We start from the raw sequence: 12625 nt of genomic DNA, 5'->3' as shown, positions 1-12625 counted from the left end.
GACAAATTGATTCGGCAAGTGGAACAGATAAACTATGGGCCCAACCAAACGTAGGCCAACTGGTACACGGGCTTAAACAGGTGGGTGCTAGTCGACCGTAGTTAACTTTGTCTTATAGGCCCCGATTTAAGATCTAAGGTTTCTCTTGGGAGAATACCCACTGTAAGGCACAGGGATACAATTATAGCTTCCACAGTGTAGGAAAGAAATGGCAGCACACATCAATGCACAAGAAGGTTGTGATTGTACCGGGGGCTATATTTGCACCACCTTACCTTACAAATTGAACCAAGGTGACATGTAATGTTGGCTGAGACATACTTATAGCTACTGTGGCAATCATGAGGCCATTTTTCCTCGATCGAACGTGTCCAAAGGATATACGATAGCAGTTCGGACACACTTATTTGCAATTAATAGCTAAATTAAGTCATTCTTACTTTGATTATTTGAATTATTTTATTTATAAATTATATTGCAGCAGGTTCACATAACTTAAAGGCTATACTTGTCAACCCCGTCTCCAGTGATCATTGCTTTACTTTCCAGGCATATCTGGGTAAGGCTTTTGACACCTGGGGACTAGGCCATGGAATAATTTACATACACATTTACATATAAGCATGTACAAAGAAGCACACAGTGCCTACTCACTACAAATGCATTGGACATCTACACAGGGGCCTACAGGCAGTTCACAAAAGTTAAACAGACATACTCTCACATCGAAAGCGAAACATATAAATGCAATATTCATTTAAAAGTGATATCTTGAAACCATGGGCGTAGTATCAGCAATAAATACACACATTCTTTAATAAATAAGGCCCACGATTCAACTAAATAGGCAGCACAGTTAAATTCTCCGTTTGTCTACTAGTAAACATAGAAGTAAGGCAGCTTCTATTCAGGCGAAATCATCACAAAATAAATAAGAAAGTTGCGAAAAATGCATCATTTAAAAGGCAGGGCGAAAAATATGAAACGTACTTCTCATCCTTTAATGACATATGTAGTAGACAATAGGATGAATTGGGCTCCACCCAAAATGGCCGCAAAAATAAAAAAGTCTGCATACCATAACGCCGCAGAGGAATTGTCTGCAGATGATAGTCTGCGCATGCGTTAATTGTTCAGTTCGAACACATTCTTTCTCCGTATGGAATGTGCATAGTTAAGCAGTATCACAGTCTGTTTTGAGATCATAGATGTGCCGTGATATGGCTAGCACGTGTGACGTCATTTCCTGCATTCACTCTGACCAGAACGTCTGGTGGTTTTGTTTAAATCTCCTCCGCCAGCAGATGAGATTGAGATTCGTATCACAGAATGTTTTGGTAAGACGCAGCGATATGCACTCACAGATAATTACTTAGTAATCCCATTGCGTTTTTTACTAGTCCCATTTGCTCCTTCATTTGCCACAACGAGGCGAAGTTGTACGTGATTCGGGTTCCTTCGGAAATGTCCAGGTCAGATGACGTCAGCGTTACGACAGTATCCGTTTGACTGTGTTGTATATTCAGTGCTCCCATCTGAAATAGACAATTGTTGAGATTTAGTTTGTGTAAATCTGGTGATTGGTAGATTTAGATTTTTCGCATTCTCATTTCCATCCATTTGCAATATTAAATCGATGCTTGTTGACACTTTCCACGAGCAAGAGTGTGAGACATCAGGTGTGGTATTGCCGAATCAAAAGCCATGTACGCTCCATGGCCCATGCCGTCTTAGCCAGACAAGCTTGATCGGGGTCATCTGAGTGGCCAATACATCATTCGACGTCCCAAAGCCCTGCTAGAGGAAAGCGGCAAATGGACTTCGTGTCATCATACCAGTTATGATATTTTTAAGGGTGGCGTCACTGTGATTTAAGTGGACGTAAATAAAGGGCGCTACCATGGTTACTGATATCATAATCGTAAATAGGCTGACCTACGCACTAAGTGTACGCCATATTTCAAAATGGCCGCACTAAAAATTCAATGATCACGTCATTTCCGCCAGAGATTATGATATGTGAAATCGCAAGATGCTTACCGTGCGTTTTACGATCTCTTTGAACATGTTGATTCTGGTTGGGATGTCCTTGAGTTTGCACCAGAACTTGTAGGGATGTTTAGCGTGCTTGGGGTCCGCAGGGTCCTTGGTGGCGCAGTCTGGCGTGCAGGTGGACTGCCCCGTAGTCGAGGTGCACACGTGGTCGCTCTCCATTGTCGTGACGTTGGCGATGACGATGTGGAATCTGGATACGATCGTCAGCGATTTTCCAAAAACATTCTGTAAAAAAATTTTCAGACAAAATTAAGTCATGATAAATTTCAAAGAATGCTTCATGTCGCCAAGATGCACTGAGACATGTTGTACTGCCTCTACATACATGTACATGTACATGTATATTCAAGACTTCTCTTGAAAAAAACTGCAATATTGGCCAACCAGGTATAGATCAGCGAAGTTGAATCCATACTTGGCCTAAAGAATGCCAAGCTGCTGAATTTATCCTACTTGGCCTTTCACGACCGTGTGGAACTTCCCCAAGTGATTCTCTGAATCAAAGAGAATGTAAAAAACGCTCGAATTGAGAGGTCGCCAAAATCACCCAAAGGCCATAAATGCGTGGCATATTTCAAATAAATGACATTCTACCAATGACATTTGGTCAAAATTCTTGCAACAAATGTTCAGAATTTTTTTTAAAACTCGGCCAAATGCCAAGCAGTGGAATGTGTCTGTTACATAACATGGTTGTTCAACCAGGAAGTCGTGAACATATTTCCAGTTCCAAACATCCTCATAATTCCTTTAGATGGGATAACAACAGACAGCTAAGTGCCCGGCCGACAAATTATTCAAGCTGTAACTTCTTTCTTCATTCTGGTAATAATATCTGTCAATGCCATAGAATATTGGCTGGTAATCTCTTGATTAGCACTTTCTGATTGATGGTTCTATATGTAAGCCGACACTGACTTGACCATTTATTGGAAAGCTTTCGATCTGCTTTACTGATGGTTCCATGAGTAAACCTATTGACGCCATTCATTGGAAAGTCCTTGATCAGAACTTTGTGATGGCACCATTAGTAAACCTATTGACATGACCATTCATTGGAAAACTCTAAATGCACACTTTCTGATGGCACCATTAGTAAACCTATTGACACGACCATTCGTCGGAAGGTCCTTCATCAGCTCTTTCTGATGGTACCATTAGTAGACTTATTGACAAGACCATTCGTCGGAAGGTCCTTCATCAGCTCTTTCTGATGGTACCATTAGTAGACCTATTGACACGACCATTCGTCGGAAGGTCCTTCATCAGCTCTTTCTGATGGTACCATTAGTAGACTTATTGACACGACCATCGTTGGAAAGCTCTCAATCAACACTTTCTAATGGTACCATCAGTGTGTTTCAGTCTTTCTAAGAAGTCAACTATCCGGAAACCTGGCTTACCTCGACATGTTGTTCTGGTGTATGAGTACTGTGTATTGCGATTGTTTCGTGTTCTGGAATATTCATATTCGACCGGTGAATCTGGATGAGAAACTTTGACCAGCCTTCGCACGTGGCAAGCGCGGCGTCGTCCCTGGGGATGTGGTTGGACTTTTTTAGGTCGCACTGGAAAGAGAAAACCAAGGGCACTATAATATAACTGTTCCGTGGGTTATTCAATTAATGACTTGACCCAAAAGGATAATGAATGATCAAAGTGAATTATCACAATGAATTCGAATATCAATTAATACCAGGTCAAATTCAGCCACCTGCCCCTCAATGTATCGACATTACTCAGCTTCCAGACAACGCGCGTTTTGGCGGAGGCCACGGAGGCAATGCCGCTGGAAGTTCAGTATGAATCCAGCTTGAGGCGTGTTTCATTTTCTTCCGAACAACCTCGTGCAGAGACTTTTTTGGAGCATGTGTCCTCAAGAAAATTAAAATATCTGTCATCATAAATTTGAAGTAAAAAAACGCCCATGAACTTTTAGCTTGGAAGGTTCCGTGATAGAAAAGGTGCATATGCACTAAACCGAAAAATATTTGATTATGCACTCTCTCCGTACGAAACATATCACGTTCGGGTTAGTCTAGTTCATTTTATTGCGTTATCCTTTGAAGAACAAACCTGCTAACGGATTTTCAATTACTTGTTTATAATTGTTGAAATACCAAGTTGTGTTAGGTGCTTAGGAGATATGTTATTGATGACATTACACGTCCGTTGTTAACTAGTGCAAGTACAACATCAAAGTCAGCCGTGATTATTTTAGCGATATACCTATTCAAAATATTGAGATATTAACGACATTGACTAATCGCCGGAGCTTAGCTGGTGAATGAACTTTTACCGCTTCGGAATACATGATGTATTAAACCGGACTTCATCGGAAAAAATTCTTCATTGCTTTTGTAAAATAGTTGCACGCAAGGGCACCTCAAATGTGCATGGTCTGATTTAACTCTTGAAAATTGGGCATGGTGTGTGAAAAAGGTTGCAACACAGTTAAGCCAGCATGGCCTAATAGTCGTATCACCTGACTCGGACTATTCCTAGTTATCTTTTCTTTGACGATCTCTTGTGACATATTCTCGGCGTTGCATCCCTAAAAATGTATTCACGTTCGCCTGAATGTAATTGCCTCTTACATGTCATAATTTTCAAAATATATGCGTTGTGCCCCCTTCGTCCGATCTGGAGAACTTTGCCCTCTCCCAGTTTCCCCACCGACAGAAAGTGTCGATCAAGCCAGCCAAGCAACCGCTCTAACATTCGCTTTCATCAATGCTATCGCCAATAATCCTGCAAGCCTCTTCCCCCTTGTTCCACACACTGAGAGGTAATGATGTTCACACTCGTAAATCACTTGGATGACCTCTCGGCGCATTAACCTCTTACCGGAACAAGATATCAACACGCTGATTAAGAGCCAATAAAGCTGCTAGGAAACGATTCAGGTAGTTGTATGTTGAATTTACTATAGCGTACAGGGTGTACCGAAAAGAAGGCTGTGGCGATGCGATTTTTTACCATGTAACCAACGGTTGGTCACCCAGTAGGTCGTAACTGCATGTCACTCATTACAACAGGAGATTTCAATATTTCTTTTAGTTACATGTATATTCATGTTTGGCTGACTATTACTAGTAGGCCTACGGCCACATTTCACAACGGTCCGGTCATAACTGCATCACATTCACGATGTCCTATCTACTTTGTTCAATTTCTCACTTCGTCACTTTTGTAATTTAAGGCTAATGAACGCCATAGCATCGGACGCGCAGAGGACTTGCGAGGACAAGGTAAGGAACGGTGCAATACCGATCAATTCGATTACCAGTTTTATCGTATCATATCGCCAATGGCACTCACTATCTGACAGGTTTTGGCGGTAAATCTCAGATCTAATATAAGATAAATAAACTTGATACTATTGTCCTGAACAAGGTGCGGATGTTTAACTATCTGAATATGGATTTGTTCAACGAGTGGGCGGCATTTGATAGAAATCTTGATATTTACATTTATTCCACAAGGCTATCTGGTGTATAGAGAAAAAAAGAGGAATAAAATAGATACTTACGAATAAATCAAACGCGTCCTTGACCCTATGGTATAAATCCTCGATTGCCACTTTCGTATTTTGCAAATTTGACTTGATAACTTTTAATTTTTCCTCAGAAGCTTGAGCAGTAGTATCCCTTCTCTGTCGCGGCTGTTCATAATCACCCAAATCGAGTAATTTCCTTACAAGTCGGGCCTCTTTCCGCGCTTTTAACTTCCCCGATAGTATTTTTCCGAGTGCCGTTTCCGTGTCTGTCGATTGGGTGGCCATATTTGATCCTGAGAATGCTGTTGGCATGGCAGCGGCGGTTGTTGCTAAAACCAGGACGGAGAAAAGGACGGCCCGGGGGAGATTCTGTTTTGACATTACTGGAACGAAAGAAACAAGGATAAGATAAATGTGATATCGTATGAGATAATGAGCATTGGGCATCCAAGGATTTTATTGTTTTAGGTGACACGGTACTTGTAACTTTGATCGTTATGTCATCCGCCGTGATTCCTCGTTCCCTGCGAACCTCCCCAGTGCATTTCAAATCCACGAGCTTAGCAAACAAGCTCCTAGAGCCGAGTAACACGGAGGTGCCATCAAAAGACGCCGAGGCATTGGCTGTAACAATTTATCGCAGCTACAGGAATCAAATATCAGAAGATGATCGCATTTTTGGTCCATACGATTTCATTGATGGTAGCTGCGTAACGACATTAAGCCGCCACCTTGGGAGGTAATTCTGGCTGCTGCTTCATCACTGGTTCGCTTTAACCATAAAGTATTGATGATTTTGCTCATGGTGACTGGAATGGATTCGTCAGTGGAACCGTTGCGGTATTGGTATTTGGTTATTTATGATCCTGTAGAGTCGGGTATCATATATCATAGTATCAACATGAAGTAGCTACGTGTAGGGCTAACATTTGACACTAATGTCAGATGACGACGTGACGGTGGGGAAAGAATGAAATGTTACGTTAAAAGAACAAATTCCTTTCAAGATAGTTTTTTGTCATTAGAGTTTTTTCAAAATAGATTTTAGTTTAGGACTAGGCCTAACAGTCATCCGTAATTTCTGGTAAATGTAAAGAGGAGGAAAGATCCTCCCCCCAGCACATATAGGCCTACACAAAGTTAAGCCTACAGTCTGATGGTTAGAGAATATACACCTATACATGAAAATGTATGTTTTAAAAGACATAAACGATTTGGGCTTACCACTGTTTTGTTAAGAGGTCACCGGTTGAGGTAAATATAATCCAAAATGAAGATATAGTTACTGAGTTAATCAAAAATATATCACTGATGGTATCTACTCGACGTCCGATTTGAAACTAACTACGGAAGTTTCAGTGCTGCTTATATAGGCCTTAAAAAACCGATATGCCTGATACCCTAATGACAGGATGAACGACAAGGTCATGTGCATTCTTTGGTGCGACATAAAAGTGTGACCTCCCCGGGTCAATCTAAATTCCTACCATTAGCATTCCCATTCAAACCAAGTTATTCCTGTCAGTTTGAGTCATAAATGAAATTCGCAGATAGGGGCAGTATCATCAGCAAATCGAGAATTACAAATTATCAATTGCCACTATCCCATTTTTGCATGACTCAATCGACACCTCGGTGGGAAATTGTTGCGCATATTTCGGCCTGTTTACGTTTCGGCTAAAGTGTGCGAACAACTTTAGAGTGGGTTCCGGTTTGTTTTGTTACATAACTTGGACAGCAAACTTGACAATTTTAATAAGTGCAAATATTCCAATTACACTCTCGTTTAGGGTCTTTAAGGACAACTACAAAAAAATATGTCAATTGGAATGTTTGGGCATTCGAACATTGCAGTAATTTGCCAGTGTTGTCATTAACAACCTTCCTAACTGTCTTTCCAATCCAAATGGTGTTTTGCCCCCCCCCCCCCCACCTCCCCCAATCGGGCCAGAGTAGATGTATTTAGTGAATTTGAGACTCTGTCAGAACATAATACATGCTGTCAACTTGCGCGCCTCTTTAATCGCGAAAACGTCTGAAAAAAAATTGTTGTGTGGACTAAAAAAGGATTTCGGGTTCTTTAACAACTTTTTCATCATAATATTTTGATGTTTTCTTCGCGATTCAAGGTTATCTAGGTAGTTTATATTAAGTCATCAGATTCAATATTTTGAGTACCATGACATATATGAGACGGTCCATCATTCTTAACAACATTTATTTTAAAGTTGATATCCATGCCCGAAGCTTATCATGAGTGAGCGCGTCGTCACGACCAATCCTGGGCTGGGTTTTCGTCGCGGCCCAAGGGTACAGAATGATACGCAATGTCTTCTCATGAAATTCCTAAATTTGATTCATTGACGTCTGTTGTCTTAAGGAATTTTCTATATATGTCCATATACCTGGATTATTTTTAGCAGGATGCGCTAAAAATAGGTATCACGTCTATTTGACAAGTCTCAAGTTATTTCCTGGATGAGATGGTAGGCCTACTTCTCAGCAGACGATACGTGCGCGCGATTTGATTCGTTGAACCTTGTAAACATATACTTGGTAAATATACTACCGGGTATCGTTTGTATCCGGTGTCACTCTGGACAGTGACACTAAAAACTGCATTATTTATTTACAAATTTTGACTAAAGATCATAAGAGGACAGGAAGATTTAGGGCCACTTTGCGGTCCACTTCAGGACTGGACTTTGGGTCAAGGCGAGAAAATCCCAATGCATGAATGGTAGAGCAGAACTTAAAATTTCGCCGAAGTGAGTATCTTTGCCCCCTATCTCCCAGTTAAAAGAATGCAGGCCTGACCCAATACACGGTCTCTTATCTTTAAACAAAACCCGCTCGTACCTAGGCCTAATTTTCCATCGTTCTACTGTATTATAAAAGGTTCATCCGGGAGAATCTTGATTATATCGACCCCCACAAAACAATTTCATGGGGGTCAATATATTTAAACTGGCAATGGCAAATTAGCCTGGTGTGAAAATCGTCTGAAGTATTTGCTACTTCGACAGAATATCGACAGATCTTACTCAGCGATACTTCGCCTGCACCTTTAATCTGGTTATACCTTGTCACAAACGTATACGCTTTACAGTTTATGTGAGTACACGAACGCAGGAATGATGAAATTGCAGCCTTCAGCTGCCGCGGCGTACCGCAACATGAATTAGATTTCGCAATCAACTCAATTTAAGATATCCGGGGCAAAGATATTTCCGGCAATGATTTCTCTAAACGCTTTGTTTAACCACAGACTCCATCATATCAATGATATCTCTTCATCAGGCGCACAAACACCCATTCAAGGCACTAACAGCTTCGGCAATACATCAACAGGTATATTTGAAAAGATAAGCCATTTTGCATCACCCTGTCATAATTCGCGCCATTTCCCTCTTCATTTACGCCTCCGCACGCTGAAGAGTTGCATGGATTATTTTTGGCGCGTGTTGCTATAATTATTTTTAGGCATCATCGGTTATAACGATTAGCCGGAGCAAAGATTACTAAGAATGCGATGACAGTGACAAGTCGAGACAGGATATTTTTTGGCCAAAAACGCCCAGTCATGAGTTTAACCCTTATAGGGTCTTGGACAATTTTTGGGAATTTCCAATTTCAGTATTTCGGTCCTTTTTTGGTTGCAATCAGCTCAATTTAAGATATCCGAGCAAAGAATATACTTGTAGCTCAAGGATCAATCCTACCCGGCACAGGCTTTCACTCAGTTTGATGCAAAGTGTAGTAGGCCTAGTGAACGAAAAATGTCAGATACTTCAATTTAAAAACACCCCACTCCCCGCTACGGCAGCATATGTTACAGGGAGTGTTATTGGTATGTTGCAGGCGATAGTAAATAACAAATTGATTCATGATATCGTTAGGTTAATTCACACGATTTCACTTCTCTTGTGGTTATTGAACATGTCATGACTTCTCCACTCGCAAGAAACATTGGATTTGGAGTTGTATTTAACACGGGTGTACGGTAAGGCGGTACAGTTATAGATGTGTACTGCCAGCTCTTGTCAACACTATAGGGGCACTAATTGTACCACTTTCTTACACCTCAAAGTGAGATGGCTCTTTTACATTCATTGCAAGACAAGGTGATACAATTATACACGTAGTCTATGTGTGCATTAATGTGCACTGCCATACACTGTAGGAGATATAATTGTACCATTTGACCTTACTTATCGTTGCACTGTACCTAATTACTACCATATACATGTTGTAGATACATTGGTGTGCCCCAATCAAAATAATTGCCAAGTTTTATACATAAAGATGTTGTATTCATCATCAATTAATGATTGACACGGCTATAGAGGCACCAAACCGGCCACCAGAACAAAAAAGACGCCGGCCTCTTAGAAAGTACCTCAGCAGGTTTCTTCCCGTCCGAGATATGTCGTTCAGCCAGGGTGGTCCCGGACTCATATATCCTTTAGACCTAACGCCCAGGCGTCAGACTCGCCACCAAAAGTCCAATGTACCTCCATGACCCCCTTGAAAATAGAAACACCCATCAATGAAATGTTTACCTTCCTCTTAAAGTCACTTTTAAGTCGAGACCTCTCCTCTACACATGTCAAACTTTTTGTCAGTTTTTTCACAAAGTTATTTGCCGACATAAATCTGAGTTCCTGTATGCCAAGGATGGGCTAAGCAGCAAGTTATCTTGCATTCGATAAACCCATTTGACCCAACTCTAATCATACTATTTTTCATATTTGTCTTTTTTGATAAATTTGTGATAGCCCAAATCTGGTTTGACCACATGATGGAGACGTTTAGTATAGGCCTACTAATCGGGGAAAAACCAAAGAGGAATTTCTCGATGTTAATTACCCGGCTTATACACAGACTTTTAGTTTGCTTTTTGATAGGATATATGACCAGGCGTTGTAAACATTGCCGGTACCAGTAGGGATTTGGAGCAAATTATTCAGTTAGTAATTAAATCAAAGGCGTAGATATGAATGTACTTTCATTGCGGCTTGATAATGATGTATTTTCCAATTTTATACCGAAATATTAGAAAATCTTACTTCGCATTTTTTTGTGCTTAATTTGGACTCTACCAGGCAACCGACATGATTTTCGGCAAATATTCTTTCAAAAATCGTTTTTCAATGAATAACTAGGCTATGGTAAATGGGAATTTGTTCCATCACATTCGTTCAATGAAATAAAGATCTCGGTAGTAAAATCTAAAAATCTACTCTTTGAAAAGGTGACTACTATCATTAGTCTTGCCCGTTTGACTTATATTATCTATTTGTCTAGCTATTATCAGTGTGTCTGCCAGTCATACATTTGCTTCGGTGCAATAAGAACAATAGCTAAATAGGCCTATTAGGTTACTGGTATTGAAAAACTAGGCCTCCAAACCTGTACAGCATAGAATACCAATAAGCTATACATTGTTTTAATATGTCAGCGCAGTTTCTCCAGCTGTTACGATGGAGCATGTCGAGACTTGACTGCTGTCATGACAATGTCTGTTGCGAAATAATCCGTAGGATTTCAGCCTATTTTGCAATAACTGACATTCTAGATCATACAGTTGATTGTACAATGTTAGGAAATACACGTAGTAGAAATTATTGGCGGAATTACTAGAAATATTGGCATGTTCCTGAGCGGCAGTTGTAAGATCACGAAAAGTTGGCCTACTCGTTGGCTGCTAAGTGCTGAGTTGTAAGTGCGGAGCAAATGTTTACTTTTTTACTGCCCTACCTGCGCTACCGGAACGGCTTCGCTGTTTGTTACTCCGTCGGCTGACAGAAAAAAATCATCGCGTTATCTTGAGAAAGAAGATTTGAAAATACTGATGGGCCTAATAATTTCGTAGTCGTCAAGATGATCACCGATAAAATCTCGCTCCAACAAAGCCCACGATACGACAGGAGACAAAGAACAGACCATGCGTCATTTACAGAACAACCCGAAAAAATACAGGGGAAAAATGTCGGTAAAATGACTTACCTTTTGCGGTTATATCCATCATTTCGTGTATATGTCTTCAGATAATACGAATATAAATAAATAAATATAGATATGGTATGTATGGGCCTTTAAGACTTTTAGACCGTCACATTCGATGCACAGGTTTGAAACTGGCCAACTGAGGGCTTCCCCGCCTTATATCCTAAAAATGACGTCACCGCATGTATGAATAGAATTTCCTGGATTGGTCTCGCAGTGAGTAATCGAGTTCATGAATGGACCTCGTTTACTACGTCGCCGGAACTATAGTAAAACCAGGCGTTAATTAAAATAGCTGGCTAAGTGGGGATCTCGTTAAGAATTAGGGCACTGACTATATATAGAATGTCAACATATTACACGACGTTGAGATTTCCTTCTTCTTCCGGTATCTTACAATTAAGATGTTCAACGCGGGTGGTACAAGCATTTTTTGCGTCGTGTGTCTCCGCCGCTCGTCGGCGGGTCGATGGCGCGCTTATTCATGGCGGCGTTCTGTTTTCATCCCTGAATGAATAAGTATGTCAGCATTAGCGACTCGTTATTGGCAATCGATATTTGTCCTTAACCATGCATACTAATTGTTTAATCAATACGTGATCGATTTCACCTAGTCAGGCGTGTTAGGATGATGCATACAGCTTTCCTCGCTCCACCCTTCATTGAACAAAATAGGATCATGGATCTTCAAAATGACCGGTAGTGACAGATACAAAAAATGAATACAGACGATATATTGATATTGGGCATACGATGCTATAGTGTTTGTTTATAAATGATAATGACACCATCGTCGAAAATCACGCGCAAGGAGAGGGTCCTTGCATTGTTATACGCAACGTTGTCAACAAACATATCGCCTTGCGCGTAAAGTGGAGATATACCTTCATAGGGGGACCTTAGGCATGAGTAGGGTCTAAATTAGCCATCTTCGGGTGACTAATATGCACAGAACGACACTAGGTCACCAAAAAATATATCCCTCGTACAAGCGTGAATGGTTTTGACGTCCCGTACTGTGAGATGGAAGAGACCCCTATTGGGGACTTCGTCCCCCAAGAC

General features: G+C 40.8%; 1 protein-coding gene across 2 annotated transcripts; it reads right to left on the bottom strand.

Moving 5' to 3' along the window:
- Positions 1-508: 508 nt before the first annotated feature.
- On the bottom strand, positions 509-11679 carry LOC135497114 (uncharacterized). Of its 2 annotated transcripts, none has more exons than XM_064786832.1 (5): positions 11564-11679; positions 5588-5937; positions 3459-3623; positions 2041-2280; positions 509-1535 (listed from the first exon to the last, which is right to left on the bottom strand). In XM_064786832.1, exons 1-5 carry the CDS (start codon positions 11583-11585, stop codon positions 1359-1361), a joined length of 954 nt encoding a protein of 317 aa, XP_064642902.1. In that variant the 5' UTR covers positions 11586-11679; the 3' UTR covers positions 509-1358. The 2 variants fall into 2 exon arrangements, with proteins under 2 accessions (XP_064642902.1, XP_064642903.1); XM_064786833.1 differs by lacking the exon at positions 11564-11679 and adding an exon at positions 6779-6855.
- Positions 11680-12625: the final 946 nt, after the last annotated feature.

This window comes from Lineus longissimus, chromosome 12 (genome assembly GCF_910592395.1).
Source record: "Lineus longissimus chromosome 12, tnLinLong1.2, whole genome shotgun sequence".
Lineage (NCBI taxonomy): Eukaryota > Metazoa > Nemertea > Pilidiophora > Heteronemertea > Lineidae > Lineus > Lineus longissimus.
The sequence above is the reverse complement of the archived record's forward strand: the minus strand, read 5'-3'. Positions and strand labels throughout refer to the sequence as shown.

What these genes read in the sequence shown, in the direction of transcription:
- LOC135497114 (XM_064786832.1), bottom strand. Translation starts at nt 11,585, where the DNA reads ATGATGGATATAACCGCAAAAG. An exon ending in CACCAGAACAACATGTCGAG is followed by an intron (nt 2,281 to 3,458) that starts GTAAGCCAGGTT and finishes ATTTTTTTACAG; the next exon opens with AATGTTTTTGGAAAATCGCT. An exon ending in AAGAGATCGTAAAACGCACG is followed by an intron (nt 1,536 to 2,040) that starts GTAAGCATCTTG and finishes TGTCTATTTCAG; the next exon opens with ATGGGAGCACTGAATATACA.